The sequence below is a fragment of the Crocodylus porosus genome, unplaced genomic scaffold (genome assembly GCF_001723895.1).
Source record: "Crocodylus porosus isolate Cpor-Errol unplaced genomic scaffold, CroPor_comp1, whole genome shotgun sequence".
In the NCBI taxonomy this organism is placed as follows: domain Eukaryota; kingdom Metazoa; phylum Chordata; order Crocodylia; family Crocodylidae; genus Crocodylus; species Crocodylus porosus.
In genome coordinates this window covers 5,380,016-5,404,113 of record NW_017728910.1, presented here as the reverse complement: position 1 = coordinate 5,404,113, position 24,098 = coordinate 5,380,016, and the positions used below count along the sequence as shown (strand labels likewise).

The 24,098-nt window shown below is 43.4% G+C and overlaps 1 protein-coding gene across 5 annotated transcripts in view; it reads left to right on the top strand.

Annotated features, from left to right (window-relative positions):
- The window catches only part of VEPH1 (ventricular zone expressed PH domain containing 1), a 173,951-nt gene that overhangs the window by 120,177 nt on the left and 29,676 nt on the right, over positions 1-24,098 (top strand). For all 5 annotated transcript variants that reach the window (XM_019532639.1, XM_019532648.1, XM_019532638.1 and 2 more), the window contains one exon: positions 10,392-10,509. In XM_019532639.1, coding sequence (XP_019388184.1) covers positions 10,392-10,509 — 118 coding nt within the window. The remainder of the gene's footprint in view (positions 1-10,391; positions 10,510-24,098) is intronic.

Genomic DNA, 24,098 nt, shown 5'->3' with positions numbered 1-24,098 from the left:
TGAAAAGATTATTAAGGTTTATATATGTGAGATCCCAGCAGGAAAAATTATGCTGAGGGGAAACCAGCATGGGTCCGTAGCAGGTAGATCATGCCTGACTAATCTAGTCTCTTTTTATGACCAGGTTACAAAACACCTGGACGCAGGAGTGAGGGTAGATATCATTAACTTAGACTTCAGGAAGGCCTTCGATATGGTATCCCACCCCATACTGGTGAACAAATTAAGAGGCTGTGACTTGGATGATTACACAGTCTGGTGGGTGGCAAATTGGCTGGAGGTTGTACCCAGAGAGTGATGGTGGACGGGTTGGTATCGACCTGGAAGGATGTGGGCAGTGGGGTCCCGTAGGGCTCGGTCCTTGGACCGATACTCTTCAATGTCTTCATCAGTGTCTTGGACGAGGGAGTGAAGTGTACTCTGCCCAAGTATGCGGATGATACAAAACTGTGGGGAGAAGTGGACACACCAGAGGGCAGGAAACAACTACAGGCAGACCTGGACAGGTTGGACAAATGGGCAGAAAACAAAAGAATGCAGTTTAACAAGGAGAAATGCAAAGTGCTGCATCTAGGGAGGAAAAATGTCCAGCACATCTACTGCCTAGGACATGACCTCCTCAGCAGCTTGGAAGCAGAAAGGGATCTCGGAGTCCTAGTGGACTCCAAGATGAACATGAGTCATCAGTGTGAGGAAGTGATCAGCAAAGCTAACTGCACTTTATCATGCATCAGCAGATGCATGAGAAACAGAACCAAGGAGGTGATACTTCCCCTCTATCGGGCACTGGTCAGACCGCAGTTGGAATATTGCATGCAGTTTTGGGCGCCACACTTTAAGAGGGTTGTGGATAATCTGGAGAGGGTCCAGAGAAGGGCTGCTTGTATGGTTAAGGGCTGGCAGGCTAAGCCCTACGAGGAGAGACTAAGGCACCTGGGCCTCTTCAGCCTCCGTACGAGAAGGTTGAAAGGCGACCTTGTGGCTGCCTATAAATTCATCATGGGGGCGCAGAAAGGAATTGGTGAGGCTCTGCTCACCAAGGCGCCCCTGGGGGTCACAAGAAATAATGGCCATAAGCTAGCAGAGAGCAGATTTAGACTGGATGATGGCCAAGGTCAGGAATGGGCTCCCAAGGGAGGTGGTGCTCTCCCCTACCCTGGGGGTCTTCAAGAGGCGGTTAGATAGGCATCTGGCTGTGGCCATCTGAACCCAGCACACTTTCCTGCCTAGGCAGGGGGCCAGACTAGATGATCTATTGAGGTTCCTTCCGACCCTAAGTTCTGTGAATCTATGAGTTGCCCCCTGTCATAAATACACATCATTATGTTACTGCGTGAGTAGTAGTCACAGATGACTATATAGTCTATAGAAATGAGAGTCTTGCCTGTTAATTCACAGGATGGATAGATACTTTGCTTTGGTCTCTAAAGATGGAGGACAGGTCAGTTTGTCCTTTTTTCCCCCCACAAAGCCACATATTCTAAACTGCCAACTGGCTTGCTCACTTTATTTAGTTTGGAGGCAAGTTAATAAGGCAATTCTTCCACCAACATCCAAGACAAAGCATTTTCTTGGGTTAATAATTTGTTGGCAGTAATGTGTAGAAAAATATTTCTGTGTCACACAGCCACTGCTGCTTCCATGCCTTTAAAACACTTTATCCCTGGTCTTGCTCAGTCTTGTGGAATTGTGCTCAAAATGAACCATATTAGTGCCAGGCAGAAATGGTCTGACCAAAGTTTTGCTGGAATGAGTCCATTGGGATCCTAATGTTCCATCTGAAAAGTTTTGGGTTCAATGAACTTTCATCACAGTTAAAGCAAGTTGCCTTGGCATTTCTTGGTCATTTGCCTCAGCCATCTAGCCCACGCTTTCAGAACCCCTAGCTTTGAATCATCCAGCAGACCAGTGCTCTAACCCAACTAGAAACACTGGGATTCTAGGCAATTTCTGTGTTTTCAACAGATTGATTGAAAGGCAGAGCAGGGCAGCTCCCTGCCCAGGTAAGTGTTGCATATAGTGGCAGCATGATCAGCTGCTGCTGTAGCCACAGCTATTTTTGTGCCCTCCCTCCCCCCCCCCCGGTGGCACCCAGATCTATTGCTCTGGATGTCCCCCATGAAACACTGAAAGCATATTTTATTTAGGAAAACCAGGTGTCAGTGTTTCTAAGACAAAATTATCTGAATTTGCAGTATACGGAAAATTTTCATATTTTTTTATTTTGGTCCAATTTGAAACCGAATTTATGAAAAATCATTCCCATGAACTGAAAATATTGCTTTTTTGGCAGGTTCTAACTGCAAATGCTGCAGCCATGAGCTATCCTGGGTCTAATTCTAATTGCATGCCATGATGAAGCATAATTAACTGCCCTGCCATTGTGTGTAGCAGAGCAGTTATAAGTGAGAGGAGAAGCAGATTCCATTGCTTCCAAAGCCCTCACCGCACCTGGGCACACTGTGACACAGGAAGGAAGATGCACTGGTCACAAATATTAGTGAACTGCTATCCTCAATAGTGAATGTGGGGCTGTCAGGAGTAAATGTATTCAAATTTCTGTAAAGATTATGAAAGTAATGATGCTGTCATTTTATTGTAGTATAAGAAGTGGTAGAAAGCGCAGGTGGCATCCTTTTATTATTTTACATTGAAATAAATTTAAAAAAAAAATGATGCTATTATTATAGACTTCAGTGTATCGAGGTGGGGTATGACTGCACCACAGAACCGCCGACCCCCATAAACATCCCTATGTTATCATTATAAACTTAAGTGTCTTTACTTCCTTTTTGCTTTTATGTCTTTGTGTCATGTTTCAGTCACAACGCTTACCATAATTAAAGTTATCATTTGAGAAATAGCCTGCTGAAAAGCTTTTTTTTTTGACAATGGATGCTTGTGCATGTGCACTACATATAACATCAAAATGCTGTGAATATACGACCTGCTCAGACCTACATCATTACTGATGAAATAGGTTCTTACTGTTATACAAGCTTCTGTTTTCTGCAAGATCTTCATATTCATGTCACTGAGAAAACGGCAAGAGTTTTTGTTTATTAGTTGCAAATATACTAGTAACTGTGAATGATGTTCCTTTTCTACTAGGAGAAGAATTAAGATTGTGGGATGTGTGGTTACTAAAATAGTCCTTTTGCTTACCTTGTTTTATAAAAAGTTTGAGAACTGTTGATGAAAAGTGCTCCACAACACATCTGTGTTACTTTCATTGTTTTATGTCTGCATTACTGTCACATTCTACTGGAAGCAGATATGCTTAGTGCTGGGATCTGTACGAAGTCATGGTTTAAAATCCTGACTGTAATGAAGTCAGGCAGAGGTTTTTACAGACTCCAGCTAGGATTTCATCCATAGTAAGCTGGCATTCCTATCCCAAAGAACATTATGTTCTTGATTATATTGGTATAAATCCAGAATACATTAATTTGTCCATTCTCTACACCCAAGTAGATCTGGAGTAACTCTGTTAAATCAGTGAGTTATTCCAATTCAGCCTGAGTGTATGGGAAAATTGAAAGCTGAATGTGACCCCAGTGGAATTGCATTGTAATGATTGCTGAATTTGGCCAGACATATTCAGGCAATTAATTGTTAAGAGTCATATACCCCCCAAAATGACAAAGCCATAGGGGAAATACAGAGTGCCCAAGCAAGGAGCTAACATAAAAGGGATGAGGGTGAAGAGGGGAGTGCAACTAGGTTACAGAAAATACAATGTTAGCCAACTAACCCTGGGGGTGGGGGATTTTATTAGTAAATGTTAAGAGTCATGAAATTTACCTAATACCTAACTGTACCCAAAGAATGTTTTGTAGCACAGTACAATATGTTCATGCCATAGAAACTATAAAACACTGTTTGAAATTTCCCAGAAATAAAGTTTTTCCAGATGTATAGCCTTACAGACTTCCGGTCACTTTCTTTATCAAAGGACATAGGTTACATTATAAAAACCGAAACTGTTGTACACACATTGCAAAATCTGTCTTGACTCATGCTGTTATTTCACATAAGAGTGACAGTGTAAATACTTATGAGCCTTACGTGATTTCTTGAGGGTTTTGTGCTAAGCAGTTTTGCAAGAGAATATTCAGCACTTTTAAACCTTGTTAATATTTGTACACTCCTTTTCTTCCCTAGCCAAATGGGCTTATCTCTCAAGAAAAGAATGTTCTATTTTCACAATCGAGTATTCCTGTTCCAAGATGATGCAAAGTAAAGAACAGGGAAATGTTTTTCCTGAGAAGTTTGGCTTCTGTCCCTTCTCCTAATATGGCTTATTTCAAGGAAGTGCCATACTTCAAGAGGGATGTAGATAACCTGGAAAGGATTCAGAGAAGGGCCACCCGTCTCGTTAAAGTCCTACAGGAAAAACCCTGCGAGGACCGATTGAGGGACCTGAATCTCTTCAGCCTCCACAAGACAAGGCTGAGAGATGATCTTGTGGCTGCCTACAAACTCACTAGGGGGGAGGGACAGCAGGAAATTGGGGATACAATGTTTACCAGGGCGCCCATTGGGGTACCTAGAAACAATGGCCATAAACTGAAGGAGAGCAAAATTAGACTGGATATCAGGAAAAAATTCTTTACAGTGAGGGTTGCCAAAATATGGAATATGTTTCCAAGGGAAGTGGTGCTATCCTCTTCGTTGGAGGTACTTAAGAGGAGATTGGACAAACTCCTGGCTGGGGTCATCTGACACCAACACTCTTTCCTGCTCAGGGCAGGGGATCACACTCAATGATCTAATTGGTCTCTTCCAACCCTAAAATCTCTGGAATAGCTGATTAGCAACATCGGTCTGGATGGAAACTGGAAGGAATTATTGCAGTGTCTTGAAACTTTCCCCCAAGCTCTAACAGCAATGCCAACCCATCTCAGCCACCTGAATAGTGATTTTGACACCCCTGAGAAACCCCTGAGATTTTCCTTTCATGCCTAGGTTCAGCCAACATTGGTTTATTCACAGAAGACCCAACAAATACAATAACAGCACATAGATGTGGACCTCCCTCCCCCTTACAAAGGCCAAAAACATGGCAAAGGATCTTTACCATTGCAGGGTAAAGAGGACTTCATGTCTCTAAGCTCTCTTTAGTGCTCATTTCCTTTCTCAGTTTCTTTATTGAACCTTGTAGCCTTGCCAACAGCAAGTCCTACAAAAGGACTCCAAGATGAGAGAAGGACCATGACTCTCATGCAGTCCATTGGGAGCTTGCTCATGACATTGCCTGGTCAGAAACTAATAGAAAACAAGGAAGATCCTTTTGCTCCAGGTTGTGTGTAGAAAGAGATTTCCTCTATAAGACTCAATCATTTTAAAACTTTAAGATTACTTTTAAATATCTAGCCCCAGCTTCTGGGGTGTTGAGGAGCCCATTTATGTACATGTTCCTGTTAGAAAGGGAAGAATCTCTCCTTGTCCTAATTATGCTGATAAAACCAACTTGTTTAACTAATAAATTAGCTTGTTGTGTGTGAGGGGAAGAGGGGGGGTACATCTGTGCAGGCTCCCCCAGTCTGCCAGTACAAAGAAGCTTTAAATCCAAGGAATCCTGCCAGTTGGGGCCTCCTCCAACCTAAAGCGGCTCTGGATGGCATAGATCTGATTTGGCTGGTTTCTCTGGTCCCACTAGCTAGAATGCTGCTTTGTTCCAGCCATTCCCCACTTACATAATAGCCCCTTTAATGTTTGTTAGGAAAATGCTGTAGGCCAGAATGATTTATTCTGGGTTTTCCTAGAGACCTGGGATGACAGACAGGGCTGCTGGGTCTCACTGGAAAGTTATGGGCAAATGAACACATTTCTCTTTTGTTTTGTAAAAGTTTTGGGACACTGGTCTGAACCAGTGCCTGACAGGTCTGTGTGCCTTGTCCAGTGAATTAAATGATTGCTGCTGTCAGAAGAACTTTTTTTTCCTCCCCATTTATAAACTACATATAAATTTGTCTAGTGTTGGCTGCTGCACGCATCTGCAAGGTACATTAAGGCCCCAAGCAAATAAAATAGAAGTATTTTCAGAGCTGTCTTAGCATTTTCCATTGTTTTTATGATAGCTAATTGGGTTGGTGTCATTTAATATCAGTATTTGTTTAATTCTGGCAAGATCACAGGCATATTTATGGCTATTAGAACTGGTTTTAAATTACTCTGACTTAATAGCCATGTTAGTAATACCATAGCAGAGAGGGTCTCCTAGCTTTTCCCAAACTTAAAGCATTGCCATTGCAGGTATAATTTTGGTACATCTCTTGAACCAAATCAAGCATTATGTTTGCTTCTAAAATGCATAATTCTTGCTTTGCTGACAGTTCTCATTAGAAGAATAAAAATTCTACATTCACACAGATGCTGTTTGTCTGACATTAATTTACCCCATCATTGCTGCAGTTTTGGAAACAAATATAATATTAGCATGACTTCCCAGAGGTGTGAGTTCTGGCAAGCAAGAACCTCTAATCCTTTTTTTTAAGAAGTAGGCCTTGACCACCAGTCAGTTATTAACACTTTGTCTTGGCCTGTCATTCATTTAAAGGGAGGAAGTTCTCAGAAGCTTCTACTGTGACTAGAGACTGCTGAACTGTAGGCCACTGAAAATCGTAACCAGAAGGGACCTCAAAATAGTAAAAAAGTTCATGTGGCAAAAGGCTATGCCAGGCACTAGTAGTAAAAGCACAGTTGGCAAAGAGTACAAAAAAGTCCTTCTACCTTTAGAAGATTTGCTCTCAGGGGGAGGATCTAGGGGAACTGCAGTGGTGCAGTTGCACCCTCTGTTTGATCCCTGCTCTACCAAACTATAAAATCAAGTGCCTAGTAGGGGCAGTGGCATTTCTATTGAGGCAGCACTGAAGGAGTCAATTGACTTCATGGCTCATTATAATCTACCTGATTTCTGCTAAAGTCTCTTCATTCCTTAGATGCTAATGACCCTCTCTCCTTTTTAATGGTCTTGATATTTCACTATTCTAACTATCCTTTCTTCTGCACTTTTTTTGTCTGTTAGCCATTCCTGGTAACATCTCTCTTCTTTTTCACACCCCTGTAGACCGTTTTTAGCTCTAGCTAAAATCCTGAACTTAGGTGTGTTATATTAACTCAGGTATAGAAATGACTGATAATGAAGTATTGAAGGCACTGTCAAAACACTCGAGAAAACTAGAGTTTGCTTTACGGATTTGAATAAAGGATGTAAATTTAACTATAATGACAACAAAAGTAATGAAACAATATCTTTTCACTATTTTGATCATTTTTCCTAGTTTCTTGTGTTTTTAACTTAATATATAATCTAACAAATCAGTGAACATTCCAATAAAGTTATATTTATATTTGTGTTGATCTTAAACGGAATAATATAGCACTAGGTCTTTAGCATATTACTAAAGTTTCTAGTTTCTCTTTAATGGGAGAAAATGATGAAAGGTGGCAGGGTTGCTCTCTATGTAAAGGAGCATTATACATCTATCCTAATCAAAATGGGATCAGAAGAGGAGAAAGTTGAGGCATTGTGGGTTAGGATACATGGAAGTCATGGAGGAAAGGGTGGTGGGGGTCTGCTACAGACCACCACACCAAGAGGAAAAGCTAGACTTGGAATTATTAAGGTAGCTCTCAGAGGCCATATGGTCTAGGGATGTGGTTGTCATGGGGGACCTAAACTACCCTGACATCTGCTGGGAGGAGCAGTCAGCCAAATCCATGTAGGTTCTTAACCTGTGTGCAGGACCTTCACCTAATGCAGGAGGTATACAGTCCCACTAGTGGGGAATGCCTTACTGGACTTGGTGTTGGCTACGGGGGAGGACCTGGTAGGGGAGCTTCAGATTTGTGGTTACCTTGGGGACAGTGACCACCAATCAGTCGAATTCACCATACAGTGTAGGGTGGGTAAGGTAACTAGTAGGGTGGAAGTGCTTGACTTTAGGAAAGCCAATTTCAGTGTGCTTAGGAGTCTAGTCAGTGATGCACTGCAGGATAAGAGTATTGGTGAGATGGGAGTTCAGGAAGGGTGGTCATTTCTAAAGGAAGCAATCCTTTGGGGACAGAGGGAAACTATCCCAATATGAGGGAAAAGGGGGAAAGGAGCCAAAAAACTTCCTTGGCTAAACAGGGAAATCCAGGGGAGCCTAAGGGCAAAAAAGAAGGCATATAGGTGGTGGAGGCAGGGGGAAGTTACCAAGGAGGAGTATACCTATTTGGCCTGCACTTGCAGGGTGGCAGTTAGAAAAGCTAAAGCAACTACAGATCTGAGGCTGGCAACACAAATTAAAGACAACAAAAAGGTTTTTTAGGTATGTAGGAAGGCGCAGGGCAGCATAGGACCCCTACTGAACAAGCAGGAGTAATTAGTGATAGAGAGGGGCTATTCAATGAGTTTTTTGCCTCATGGTTCCTGAACAAGGCTCAAGATAAGTCTCCTAACGGGTTCTTAGATGAGCATCAGAGAGACACTAGCCTACCAACTGTCGATGCTGACTTGGTGTAGAGTCACTTGGATGGACTGGATGTGTTCAAGTCAGCAGGCCCAGATGAGCTGCATCTGAAAGTACTGAAGGAATTGGCTGGTGTCATAGCAGAACCACAGGCACGGCTGTTTGAGTGCTCATGGCGCTTGGATCAGGTCCCAGAGGACTGGAAAAGGACCAACATGGTCCCTATTTTCAAGAAGGGGAGGAACGAGGATCCAAGTAATTATAGGCCAGTCAGTCTCACCTCCATCCTTGGAAAGGTCTTTGAAAAGATTATGAAGCATCATATCTGTAGGAGTCCAGCAGGAAAAATAATGCAGCAGGGAAACCAGTATGGATTTGTAGCAGGTAGATCATACCTGACCAATATGATTTTGTTTTATGACAGGGTCACAAAATGCTTAGACACAGGAATAGAGGTAGATGTTATTTTCTTGGACTTTAGCAGGGCCTCGGGTATGGTATCTTATCCTATTCTCACAAATAAATTAAGAGGCTGTGACATAGATGCTTACATGGTCCAGTGGATGGCAAATTGGCTTAACAGTTGCACCCAGAGAGTGGTAGTAGATGGGTCAGTATCAATCTGGAAGGATGTGAGTAGTGGGGTCCTGCAGGGTTCAGTCCTTGGACTTGTACTTTTCAATATCTTCATCAATGACTTGCATGTGTGTGTGCAGTGTACTCTGTCCAAGTTTGTAGATGATACTAAATTGTGGGGTGAAGTGCACACTCTGGAGGGTAGGAAACGATTCCAGGCAGACCTGGACAGTTTAGAAAAGTGGGCAGTTCACAATAGGATGCAGTACAACAAGGACAAGTGCAGAGTGCTGCGCCTAGGGTACAAAAATATCCAGCACACCTACTGGCTGGGAAGTGACCCTTTCAGCAGCACAGAAGCAGAAAGGGATCTTGGAGTCATAGTGGACTCCAGGATGAACATTAGTCATCAGTGTGATGAAATCATCAGCAAAGCTAACCGCATTTTATCATGCATCAGCAAATGCATGACAAATAGATCCAAGGAGGTGATACTTCCCCTCTATGTGGCACTGGTCAGACTGCAGTTGGAGTTCTGCATCCATTTTTGGGCACTGCACTTCAAGAATGATGTGGATAGCCTCGAGAGGGTCCAAAGGAGGTCCACTCATATGGTTAGGGGCTTACAGGACAAGCCCTATGAGGAGAGACTGAGGGACTTGTTCCTCTTCAGCCTTCGCAAGAGAAGGCTGAGAGGTGATCTTGTGGCCGCCTACAAATTCATTAGGGGGATGCAGCAAGGGATCAAAGATGCTCTGTTTACCAGGGAGCCTCTTGGGGTAACAAGGAACAATGGTCACAAAGTGACAGCAGATTTAGGCTCGATATAAGGAAAAACTTCTTCACGGTAAGGGTGGCCAAAATTTGAAATGGGCTTGCAAGGGAGGTGGTGCTCTCCCCTACCTTGCGGGTCTTTAAGAGAAGGTGGATAGGCATCTGCCTGGGGTCATCTGTCCCCAGCACTCTTTCCTGCCCAGGGCAGAGGGTTGGACTCAATGATCTGTTGAGGTCGCTTCCAACCCTATCATCTGTGAATCTATGATGCTCCATGCCATCTGCACCCCATTTTCAAATCCTAGATCCACCTGTGCTTCTCAGCTGCTACTGAATATAAAACACAAGAGTCCCGTTTGCAGCAGATCTGCCCAGATGAGCTGTTTGCCACAGCAAAGAAGGCACTTGCTAAATCTTTAAGCACTGAGAGCTTGATCCATACCAAGCAGTGTTTGTAAACTAGCAGCTCCACTGATAGATTATACATCCACAAGCACTTACCCTTGTGTGTTCATTTTTCAAGTAATAAATTGTGCATCTGTCAAACCTGTTCACATTATGCAATTTTTATCACTGGCCTAGGATCTGGACCATGTACGGATGCATCTGGAAGAAGTGAGGTTCTTTGATTTATTTGGCTACAGTGAGGAAACAGGAACTTGGCAGTGTTTCATGTGCAATAATCCTGAAAAAGCAACAGGTAAGAGATCTTCATTTGCTAGTTATACACCATGAGTCATGAAATTCTGGTTCTGATAGACTAACTTACCTGTTGGATGATGCAGTCTCTGGGGGTCCAAAAGCCATACAATCCCTTCAGCGTACATGGAATCAGTAAGGACTTATCAGAAAATCCAGCTGTGGTATTCTATAGAGAGAAGAAAATGCAGTAGCAAACCTGTAAGAAAAGAGCAGACAACTTCTCCCTTGTAACTGGAGCTCACCAACAAAGTCCTGTCTTCCCAGTATCCTGGCAAAACAGGACCAAACTCAAACGCTATTTTCTGTATGTGTGGAGAAGTGTATGTACACCAAAAGTCAAGGTGGGCATCTACACAGAGGATCATTCTATGTTTCAGGAGTAATCTACCCAATGAGGGAGTGGCTAGAGAAGGCAGCAAGGATCCTAATGTTCTGGTCATATGTTTACTCTTTTCCCTGAAAAAAGAATGATGAAAATCACAGCTGACTTATCTGTGGAGTTGATACATAATCCATTATTATTTTGTGGAATAAATGATCCTATGCGACTCACAGAAGAGGCACACTTGCTGCCTGCTAAATGGGTGCTGCATAGGCTCTGCTGTACTTAAAGGTGCCATGCAAGGTTGTTTGCTCAGGCATGGCAGTGGGATTACCTCACATGTGGAAGAACCAAAATGACTGGGTGACCCAAGTCCCAAAAGACCTCTCTGGTCTGCTTTACTAGACTGTGAGGTAGGCATTAATCCTCCCTCAGGAAGCCAGAAGCGCAGAGAGCCCTATGGTAAATTGAGATTTACAGACTGCTGGCTTCACTGAGAGGAGGTGGGAAGTCTTAGGTCTCCAACTCTGGGCCGCTCAGTTTGGCAGGTCACCACTGGAGCCACAAAGCCAGGAAAGTGCCCACCAGGTGAGCTGGCAGGAAACCCTGCAGAGCGCTGCTGGAACCCTGCCTGTGTTTCACTGGAAGCTGGTCAAAACCAACAGTGAAACATTTTGGATTCAACAAATTAGCATTTCCCAACAAAACAAAACAAAGAAATCATCACAAAGTTCCCAGGCAGCCACCCACTTACTCCTCCACTACACCCACAAAATATTAGAAAAATGTGGATTTTGAACCCCTGAAACAGGGCTGTTTAGATCTGACATTTTAACTCTATGTGTCACATAAAGTTTGGATCTAGAACTGCAAGTCACAGTAGACCTTTTAATAAGTGCCATATAATTTTAGGCTGAAGATAATGTGATGAGTCTTGAGCAAAATTATCTTTGGGACAAAAGGGGTTTTTTTACATTAATATTTTAGTGCATTTAAGCACTAGGGGCATAGGCAATGCGTAGTGGGGCACAGGGGGGTACATGCTCCCCCTGAGATTGGCCACCGTTGAAGCCACCACCAGCTTCTGCGGGCAGTCGCCACTCTCATCCACCTCTCCTCGCCTCACTACCAGCAGTGTCTGCGGGCAGCCCCCGCTCGCTGCTTGCCACCTTCAATACTGAGACCGGTGGTTGCGTGTAGTCTCCACTCTCTGCCATGGTGTGCCCCCCCAGTCTCAGGAGGCACCAGTTGTTCATGGCTAGGGGCCTTGCCTTGGTTATTTGATTTTTTTATGGGATTTTTTAGGGGCAATGCACTACAAGGACTCTCTAGGTATTGATTCATATTTTGGGGGAAAAGCAGCTTTTCCTAAAATTTAAATCTGAAAATGTGGGGGCCAATTTATATGGAGGGTCATCTTATAATCAGAACAATATGGTATGTTCTGGTCTGATCCCCAAGTTCCCCTGAAAATATTCCTGCTGCAGTCTTGGCAATCTGGAGTGGATGTCACAGTTACCTTCCAGTTCTCTGCCACCTAGTCTGTCAGTCATCCCTGAAAGTGGTGGCTTGAATTTGACACAGAGTTCTTGGGTTTCATGTGACTAACTCCCTGGCACATTTTCCTGAGAACAAGGTGTTTCACAAGGCAGTGAGGAAAATGTTTGTATAGTGAAACAGAGATGTGCTAGCTTGCCTCCTTTTTCTGCCAAGATTCTTCATTCATATCTGAGAACAGGGCACAGGAAACTACATTTTTGCTCATGTAAAAACTGTACAATGTTTTCTTTGAATGTGCTGTGTTTTAGAGGGAGTGGAAGGGGCACTTTGGGGCAGGGATGTGCCCTTTGTCATCCCTGTGAAAATATGCCCAGATCTTGGCCAGGTTCCAAGCAGTCAGTGTTGTAGAGGTGATATCTTTTATTAGACTAACTAGACAGTTGCAATTTTTTTCTTTATTTACAAGCTCTGAGGATAAATCTTGCAAAGGTGTACTTCTTAGGCCCTGATACTGAGTACCAGCAATTTCCATTTCATTTTAGGTGCTTTTAGGATCTGGCTTCTGATAAATATGATCAGTATGACAAAATAAGGACCTCTCGAGTAAGAGGCACTTAAGAATATGCATTAAGAGTATTTAACAGGTTTCTAATGCCTTGGAGTTGTGTAAATGTTATATTGTATCTGAAGCTGAGAGCCTTTAGAAAGTAAGGCTGTTAATATGTGTTTCTTGAGAATGTGTGCTGCGAACTGGTTTGGTGTACTGGGTGTTTCTGTTATTTAAAGCAGGTAGTTCTAAGGCAGGGGAAATAAATTAGTGAAAAATTCAGACAAGGGGAAGAATTTTACAGTTGGACATTTTGAATAAAAATATTTGATGTTAGAAATCTGTCTTTTCAGGTGTTTCTTTGTCCATTTCCTGCTGTCAGATCAAAAAGTAAAAAATGTAAAGTGGGTGTTTATTGGATTAATCATAGACCATGGGAACCTCAGTCCTGAAAATGTAGGCATTCTATTGGCCCTCAAGCAAAAATAGGTTGATACAGTATTAAGCTTTAAATGAAATTTTACATTCACAACAGACAGGAAGTTCAAAATCAATGCAATATGAGATTCATACATGTCCATTAAGGATTTTAAAAGTGGGATTCCCACAACAATTATAGAAGAATTCCTGCAAATGCAGTTTTCTGTGACCATGCTGTATATGAATGGTGTAAATTTTAATGTCCTAGTACACTGCTGCAACAGGGACCAAGCCTTGTTATTGAGAGTGGGGCTAGGCGGTAGAGTTAGGAAGCTGAAGAGTCTGGGATAATAAGCAGGGCCATTACTATAGCAGCTAATTAGGTAATGGCCTGCTGAGGTGACCTCAGATCAGAAGAAAAAGGAGCCAGGGGCTGTAGAAGGCAGAGGACCGGCAGTCTGACCTGGGCAGAGCTGGAGGCAAAAACTGGGAGCTGAGGGAAGCAGCAGGAAACTGAACTTTGGCTCACTGAGCTCCTTGCATCAAGCTGAGAAATGAGACTAGAAATGAAGGGAACTGTGAATAGGCACAGGAGGGCCAGAGCTGGGAGACGCCAGTGGGACTGAGTAGAAGTTTGAGGCAGGCCTTTAGGAAGGCTCCCAAGCTGCAAACTAATGGTGGTGGAGTTTATCTTCTTGCACTTTGAGCTTCAAGGCATGGCAGTGGCTGAAGCGGCAGAAAGAGGCTGCTAAGGGTGTGAAGATAATAAAGGACTGACTTCAGAGCCCAGTGAACTGGGTCTGAGGGGTGAGAGTCCAGTGAACTGAGGCTGAGATGAAGCACTGAGGGCCCAAAAAAATGTAGCCAAGGGGCGAAGGAATCACTTGGGCAGGCTGGGCAGCCTCCCGAATTAAAGATAATCTCAAACACGTGGCAAACACATAGGCGATGTGTAAGGGGACACATGGCCCCCTGAGATTGACCTCCACTGAAGCTGCTGCTGGCTTCTGTGGGTGGTTGCCACTCGCTCCCACTTCCCCCCCGGTGCTGACGTGGCCAGCAGTGTGTGCGAGTAGTCCCCGCTCGCCGCTGACACCACGGCCGGCGGCTGTGGGAGGTCCCAGCTCATTGCTATGGTGCCCCGCCACTTGCAGGAGGCACCAGTCATTCATGGGCAGACAAGTACAGGGAAATTAGTGAGGGTGGAGAAGATATATGGGATTTCAAGGAGGTGCCTGTCTTGCTTTAGTGGTGGGTCCTGTTACCACTGCATTTAATAATTAGGATAAAAGTTTTTTTCTCTGTAATATCTTTTATCTGAGGTTCATACAGTGCTTTCTGAACACTAAATCTTTAAATCTTGCAAGACCTTGTAAATTAGGTAGTATTGTCTTGCCACAGAGGTACCTAGGGTATGGACCAATGATCAAATTAAAGTGAATTAATAGGGAAGGGTGCTAAATGGAAACATGGCTAATTTGCTCTAGCTGAGCTTTTGTTTACTACAGGGTAATTATGGGCACACAAGCATGTAAGGTGCATCAGTTGAGTCCCTGACTGCAGTGACATCCAAATCTCAAAGCCATCCTGTGACAGAGTTGGGAACAGAACTCAAATCTTGTCTCTCCCCATCTGTATATCAACCACTAGACAACTAATTCTTCTTTAAAAATTGTGTGTGTTCATGCTGTGCATCAAAGTTATTTAAAAACTCCTGATGTGAATTTAAAATCTTGAGTTGTTTTACATTAATGCATTATTTATTCCAATTCCTTGTTTTCTTTCTGAGATTAGAAGTTACTTATTCAGAATAAACATGCTCATTTGGATGGACCATGTTAGCCCTTTGAAGAGTCTTTTACTAAAATTGCATTTTAATCTGCAAGGGAAACTGCCGAATTACTGCTACTTATATATATATATCTACCCTTCTACTTTGCCCAGTTGATAAGGACAGGGATTGGGTTTTGTTCTCTTTTAAAGAAAGAAAATTATGTTTTAAACAGATTTTAATAACAATATTATTAAATACCTATTGTATTATAAGTGCAGAAAACACATCTGTCTTGCACCATATGTGGTGATTATGGATGTGTCTGTATATCTAGCAGCTTCTTCTGGTCCAAATGAGAGAAGGATTAGGCCCAAGAACATTAGGGGACAGGATTTCAGAGAAAAGTTTCAAACATTCTCTTGTATAAACTAATCTCAGCAGGAAATTTAGAAATTTGATACCTTGCTTGATTTTTTTATGTGTTTGAGAAGGGAAGAGAGTCTCTTCTAAATGGCCCAGAAGCCATATTCCATGCGTCATAGTCCATGTTATCAAATATTTGTATTATCTTGTAAATTACAACTGCTTTCATATCATGGATGGTGGAAAATTTTGCTGTGGAAACTTACAATCCTCAGGGAGCAAATCTATTTCCTAATTACCCACACTCAAGCAAACAACTAATTTGTCTCAGCATATATGGGGAACTTGTGTGAGTGGTGGCATTTCCTGAGAGAACAGGTTTTTACATTTTTTGTTAGAAGCATCATTTCATTGGGAAAACAGATGCAGTAGAAAGTTTCAAGTGTGCTGGCTGGGGCATGGAATGGCAGAGACCTTCAAATTGTGACTGGTGAAGGATATCGGTTTCCTGCCACCTCCTATTAAGAGCTTCATTATCTCTGCAAATACAGGCTAGAATGGTTAAAGTTGGGCCCCCACTCTCAAAATTATCCAAGATACTGATCACTTCTGAAAATTTTGACACCCAAACCTTCAGTTAGTTCTCTGTCATTTCCTTTGCAGATTGTATTTATAGCTGTGCGACGCTTCAGTCCCTGATTTGATTCGGCCCAGATTTAGCTTGATTTAGCTTGATTCAGTGGCTGAATCTCTGAATCGAATCAGAGGACCCTTTAATCTCTCTGAATCAATTCAGTTCCCCCTGCAGCCGATTTCCAAGCTGAGATGGGACACAGCGGGTGGGGAGGGCCTCAATGTGCTCCCTGGCAAAGTAGCTCCAGCTGCTGAGCATTTCTCCTGTGCTCCTGTGGGATGCTCCATGTTCCCCAGCACCACAGTGATCACAAACTGCACCTACTACCTGAAGATATGTAGAAAAAGACTTTTAAGCCTTGCCTGTGTTCGAATCACTGATTTGCCAAGTCAACGTCGAATCTTCAGATTCAGCCACATTTAATCTGAATTCAGTATTCCGTATCAACAGATGGAATCACTGTTCCTGATTTGAGCTGAATCCAAATTTAATAGGTCCTGTTTCACACAGCTCTAAATATCCTCCACAAGAAAGACCTGATTCAAATATCATAATTTCAGGGGAAGGACCTACCTTTTGATTTCTGTGGCCCATACATTCACATTCTGTTATACTGATTATATGTAGCACTGTGCATCTTTCCATTCACCAGTGATCTTTCCTTCACTTGATTTAGGAACTCTGAGTAAATGTCAAAAGCATCTTTTATATCTTGATTTACCCCTTTGTTCTGGAGCCATTGAAGGAACTAAGAAAGAGGGATACATTCAGAGCTGATAGATATGCTAGAATCTGAATACTCTGTCACAATTTGAAATCACTAATGGTTTTATTTTCTAAGGAACTTCTCTTTTGCTTTACTTTTAGGCTAGGGACAGACATTCAGTAGGCTTGAGCCTGAATTTATTTAATCTTTGCAGGTTAGTCTAACCTGGCTAGGCCAGATCAGTTTTATAACCAGACAGACATCCCAGAAATGCAGGCACTTGCCTGCAGTGGTTCAGGCTAGAAGCTGGTGGGTGCTAGAGCAGCCCTCCCATCCTTCTACAGCATGGAGCTGTGGGGGATGTGGCTAGGCTCTGGCAGGATGCTGTGATTAGCCCAGCAGGGAATTGATAACAGTGTTTATCTCCCAATTAAGAAAACAACACAGGGACATTACCAGCTACTTGTTGATTCTGCCTGTTGATTCTACCTGTTGATACAGCATGAATGGTAGCCAGCATGTGGTCTGTTAGCTAATACACAGACACCTCCTCAGCAAGGAAGAGGGGAGGGGGGAGTTTCTGCTTAGCAGGGAGTGTTGAGAGGAGCGGGGAGCAGCCTGCAGTCTCTGGAGCTCCAGCCAGGGATCAGAGGGGAGGGGCCAGCCCTGCTGTGGAACAGAGAGCCCTTCCCTGCCGAGCCCAGAAAGCATGCCAGGAAGCTGGGGGTGTCTGGTTTATCTTAAACAAACAAGAGGTCTGGGACAGACATTGCATAAACTGGTTTGAGCCAAATCAGTTAAGTCTGATACTACATTCAACCAGGTTTATCTCAAACCAGTTACAGCCATTCTCAAATTTTTTTATGTGCACTCTACATCTATTCTGTTATAGGTTTAAGCCAGTTTCTGATCACTTAAACTGGCCCAGGGTCAGTGAGGACCTAGTCAGGGAACTCCTGGAGGGGCTAGACATGTTCAAATCAGCAGGTCCTGATGATCTCCACCCCAGAGTGCTTAGGGAATTGGCAGGGCCCCGACACAGCTTTACGAGCACTTGTGGTGCTCTGGTGAGGTGCCAGATGACTGGAAAAGGGCCAATGTGGTCCCCATCTTCAAAAAAGGGAGAAAAGAAGACTCAGGAAACTATAGGTCCATTAGTCTGACTTTGGTCTTGGGAAAGCTGTTTGAGAAAATTATCCAGGAGCACATCTGCAAGGGACCAGCAGGGGAGATTATGCTTAGGGGCAATCAACATGGGTTCATTAGAGGCAGGTCCTGTCAGACCAACTTGGTTGCTTTCTATGACCAGGTCACAAAAGCCTTAGACACAGGTGTTGTGGTGGACGGAGTCTGTCTGGACTTTAGGCCTTTGACACTGTCTCTCACCCCATTCTCATTAAAAAATTAGGCCACTGTGGTGTTGATACCTACACATTCAGATGGGTTGCAAATTGGCTGGAGGGCCGTACTCAGAGAGTGGTGGTAGATGGGTCATTTTTGACCTGGAGAGGTGTGGGCAGTGGGGTTCCCCAGGGCTCAGTCCTCGGGCCTGCAGTGTTCCATATCTTCATCAGTGATTTGGATGAGGAGGTGAAAAGCACTTTGTTCAAGTTCGCAGATGACACCAAGATGTGGGGAGAAGTGAGCACGCTAGAAGAGAGAGAAAGGCTACAAGTAGATCTGGACAGGTTACCAGGGTGGGCAGATAAGACTAGGATGGGTTTCAATACCAACAAGTGCAAGGTGTTGCACTTGGGCAGAAAGATCAAGCAGCATTTCTACAGGCTGGGGAACTCCCTTTTTGTCAGCACTGAGGCAGAAAAGGATCTTGGAGTCGCTATTGATTCCAAGATGAACATGGGCCGCCAATGTGGGGATACAGTCAGTAAGGCTAACCGCACCTTGTCATGCAACCATAGATGCATCATTAGTAGGTCCAAGGAGGTGATCCTCCCCCTCTGTGCAACATTGGTCAGGCAGCAGTTGGAGTACTGCATTCAGTTCTGGGCGCCACACTTCAGGAGGGATGTGAATAGCATTAAGAGGGTCAAGAAGAGGGCCACTCATATGATTAGGGGGCAGCAGAGCAGGCCCTACGAGGAGAGGCTATGGGACCTGAACCTGTTCAGCCTCCACAAAAGAAGGCTTAGAGGAGATTTGGTGGCTGCCTATAAACTTGCCATGGGGACCAGCAGGCAATGGGAGAATCCCTGTTCCCTTGAGCACGGTTGGGGGTAACAAGGAACAACATCTATAAGTTGAGTGAGAGTAGATTCAGGCTAGATATCAGGATGCACTACTTCACGGTCAGGGCGGCTAGGAGCTGCAACCAACTTCCAAGGGAAGACCTGGGGGTCTTCAAAAGGAGGCTAGACAGCCACCTAGCCGGGGTCATTTGACCCCAGCATCCTTCCCTGCCCATGGCAGGGGGTCGGACTTGATGATCTGCTTAGGTCCCTTCCGACCTTACCAACTATGAAACTATAAACTTGTTTGTGTAATGTCTGTCCCTAGCCTTAAGGACTTTGGCACAGTGTAGAGAATATAATATGGCAATAAGAACTCTTTCTTATGCTTAATGCTTTTAGTAATTTAGGGGAGAAAGAATAGTTGACACAAATGGGCTTAGAAAATCACATGTATGAGACAAGGTAGATGAGGTTCTTTGGGTAAATCTGATATCTTTTATTAGACCAACTCAAATAGTTGGGAAAAAAATCTTTACAAGCACCCTTCATCAGGCTGAGGAAGTATCTGCAGTTATTGTGTGTTCTTCTTGGATTAAATTATTAGTAAAGAAGCCAAAGGCTGGTATGCATTGAAGAAAGTCAGTCAGTGACAATGTAAATTAAGGAGTCAATGGGTGAGAGACAGGTGGGCGGGGGAGGGAAGGGGATTGTATGTAGCTGGTAAATAGTGGAGAGGTACCTGGGAAGCCAGATGTTAGGCAGGTTATAATGTGTCATAAAGCCAATGTCTATATTTAGTCCATGATTTTTTGCATCCAGTAGGTTGATGAAGTGAAGTTCCTAGGCTTGTCTGTGAAAGGTGTTTTGTAAATTCCCTTTGAGGATTAGAACCGAGAGGTTGGAGAGAGAGTGGTTTAATTGTGAGAAATGTTCCCCCACCAAGTAATTGGGTATTCTTGTCTTTGATAGATTTCAGGTGTGCGTTCATTCTGGTACACAGTTATTGTTTGGTTTCTCCTACATATTTTCCATGAGGGCATTTGGTGCATTGGATGAGATATCTTACATTTCTTGAGGTGCAGCTGTAAGATGTAAAAATGCTGTAGTATTGGTGCATTATAAAATGTTTTTCATATAAACTACAAACAATTATACTGTTAATCTGTGAATTGCAAACAGTTAATATTGTTGATCAGTCCTTTCATTTGAAAAGTTTGAGACAACTATAGCAATTTGTAGGGGTTGGTGGTTTTAACATAGAACAGAAAGGGTTCAAAACTTCTAAGGGAGCTGAGTGAGAGTTTCAAACAACAAAAAATCAGGCATACTTTCCAATGAAACAAAGTCTTTGGTTCTGATTCTAGTCTGCTTTGATGACTCTGCACCTTTTGGACAGTACAAGATTCTGGCAATTCTGCATAGGAGGGGGTAAAATTGATCCCTGCACAAACACCTGCATTTGGGACAGAGGGAATGCTGGGTTTAGGAAGGAGATATGGAAAAAAAGACAAGGAAAAGTGTTAGCTCTACTATAAGTATCCTGTATATAGAATCATAGAAAATTAGGGTTGTAAGGGATCTCAGGAGGTCATCTAGTACTTTGTACTAAGGGATCCTTTTTCTGGAAATAAAAACTACTTTTAAAAAATCAAGAGGTTTCAAAAATGTTATAATTTTTCTGGGACTTGTACTGTTGAACCTATGGTACCAGAGGAACTTGGTTTTATAAGAAGAATATAAAAACTTATAGCAATAATTTTTTAAACAAATCTCCTTCAAAGTTTCTGAAATATTTTCTGAAAAATAAGTGGTTATTCAGAGAAAAGGCCATAGTGTGAAATAAAGGCCACTAATCTGAGAAGTGCTGCACCAGTTCTAACATGGTCTGTGTATACAAGTATTCACCTCAAACTCATGCCCATACCGTAACTCCTTCATAATATGCTACACCATTCTCCCTTAAAGCATGACCAGAGAGCTGTATTGGTTTACATATGATCCAAAGCCTGTTGCAGGCAGTAAGATTCTTTCATTAATTACCCATTGTATCAGACCAAGTTTCAGTTAATAGTTCTCTAACTGAAAGTGGTTAGAGTTCTTTGTTTGTCTGTTTGTTTGTTTGTTTGTTCGGGAGGGTTTTAAGGCTTTTTTCCTCATTGAAAAATATTGCTTCATGTGAACCAGGGCGAAAAGCATGCTAGTCTTGACAAGTTAGAATCTTGATTTTAAATATATAGGAAGACCCTAATTCAGCCTGGAACAGTAAATAACCCAGTGGCTGGGCTGTGGGGCAATCCAGGTTTAAAACTTATGTCTTGGCTGGGCAGAGCAGGGACTTTTACTTTGGTCTCTCAGGGTGCTTATACACATACTCCTTCACGTTCTAATTAGAATACATCAGAGCAGACTTGATTAATCAAGTCTGTTCCACTTCCTATTTAGAATGCTGCAGTGTTACTTCAGCGTCACAAGTATTAAGCCATTGCGAGTTTTGAAATGGTCTTGGGATGCTTTAAATAAGCCTTGCGGCCATTCCTAAATGTGTGAAGGCTTAATACGTGGGATGCTGCAGCATTTTAATTAGAATGTCTCCTTACCCCAACCTCAGAGCCTCAGACTGCAAACAGATATCACCTTTATGTCACGGAGAAATTTTTATGGCAGTACAAAGCCCAAGCAAACAGATGTCCATCCTGCTTGTTGTACCACAAATACCTCAAATTGTGGCCAAAAGATGGTAAAAAAAAATGTGCCACTTTTTTGCAATGGACATCTTTTTGCTTTATGGCAGGAGAGCACAGGCAGCCCAGAGCTGCCCATACTCTCCAGTTGCCTCAGGAAGGTGCTCCATACACCCACCCGCTTCCCCACACTGGGGGCGGCGGGGGCAGGCTTGGCACAGGGGGCAGCAGGTCGGGAGTGAGGGGCTTGGGACTGGCCATTGAATCCCCAGGATCCCCTGCCTGGTTTCCCGTCTTTGCAGAGATTCACCCTGGGAATCACTCTAGTAGGGTTCCCACATTTGCAGTCATGCTTCATTCATGGCATGACAGTATGACTTGTGCACCTGTAGAATGTCTTGCTGCGGTATTCCTAGAGTGCACCTCTGCAAACAGAGAGAATCTGAGGGTCCCCTGAAAGATCAGGCCCCTGAAGCCCTGGGGAGGGACCTGTAGGAAACCTCCCAACATAGCTGATCCCGCTTCAAGAAGAACATCTGTTTATAGCCTCATCCCAGGTTTATAGCCTCATCCCAGCCTGCTTGTGGCCCACCGTACTACATGAAAATCCAAAATAGGAAAATCCACAACTAATGTCATCACAACAGCGACCAAATGCCCAACGGCCTCCTGGTCAATGGAGCAACAGATATAGAAATAAAAAAGTCCCCTTTAAGGATCTTTCATTCAGAAGATTAGGCCCTGGGACACAGATCTGTCAACTGAATGTTAAGGGTCTCTTGAAGGCCAAATGTGACTATCTGAGGAAGATGCTGAAGATAAATTTGATCGATGTCCTACCACTTCAGGAAACCTGTGTTAAGAACAAGAAACAAGCCTGTCTTCATAAGACAGCTATAAGCTTGCCACCATTACTTACATCCCAAAATACAGCCTGACAACCTATGTGAAGAATGAGATATCTGACTATACCAAACTATTGTCCACTGAAAACTGAGGCACTAGCATGACATCCATCAAGCTTGATAAATTGAATATTGTTAAATCACTCAATGAAAATTGACCCCATCCAGTCATCCAATGAAAAATGGGCCCGTCCAGCTCTACCAACTCCTGAACACCTGTCTATGTATGTCAGAGGCTTAAATAGTCATCATATGGAATGGGGGCATGAGGCCAACAACAAAAATGGTGAAGCCCTGACAGACTGGATGTCAGCAGAGGATGTACAGCTTGTGCATGATGCCAAATAATGCGGTACTTTTAGGTTTGCGAGGTGGGGAGAGGCCTGTAACCCAGACCTCACCTTTATTTCAGTGAACAGGAATGGTGCCTCTCTCCTTATGTCTAGAAATATGCTCTCTGACTTTGCACGCAGCCAACAATGGCCATCAGGTATGTTGGAATCGTAATTCTGGTTATGCAGTCAAAATGGGCAGCAAGGTGGAACCTTGGCAGGGCAGACTGGTCCAGGTTCATAGCTGAAGTTGAAAAAACTCCACTGAATTCCCCCAACACCAAAAGAGTATGACTGCTTTGCAACCCTTCGCATCACAACTGCAAAAAACAACATCCCACGTGGATACAGGGAGACATACATTCCTTGTTGGAACTGAGTGTGAGAACCTCTTCAGATCATACCAACAGTCAGGGAGGATCCTGCACTGGCAACAGCCTTGCTTGGCTCTCTGGACACCGCCAAATGCCAGAAATAGATGGAGTGTGTAGAATCCTTGGATTTCATGCATTCAAGCCACTGAACCTGTAACCTTCTGGGGAAACTCGGAGGCACTAACCCTGCAGATGCTGTGAACCCACAGGTCAAACCTGGTGCCATCACCACAAAGCTGGTCATGAACTCAAGGCCACCACTTGACAAGCACTATAAGCAAGATATGAGGCAGCAACTGAAGGAGTCAATGGCCAACTGCCTGGAATCCTTTGAACTTTCAGACAGTTTCTCCACCAAGGAGCTTAGACTTCCTTCACCATCTAGGATTGATGATTCAAAAGTGGTTTCTGCGCCTATATTCAAACATGACAGAGAGTGGCCAAATCCCTTGAATCTGGTGTGAAGCAATGGTTATTGCTCTGTTGAAACTAGAGAAACCAGCTAGTATTCCCAAGAGCTATAGACTTATGATATTGCTTTGTACAACTTCCCCACTACTGAAGCAGCTCATTCTCCAAAGGCCCAATTGCCAAGGCATCCATCCCCTGAGAACAAGCCGGTTTTATGCCATACTGAAGCTGCTGTGACCAAGTGCTGTGCCCACAAACATTAGGGTTCTGGTTCAACCTTAAGACTGGCACTGCATTCATTGACCTGACCACAAGATAAGATACTGTTTGGAAGCATGGTCTGTTGTGAAAACCATCCCACTTTCTCCCATGTGTCATGGAAATTTTTTGAGTATGTGCTGCCAGCACAGAAGAGGTTAAACTGACATG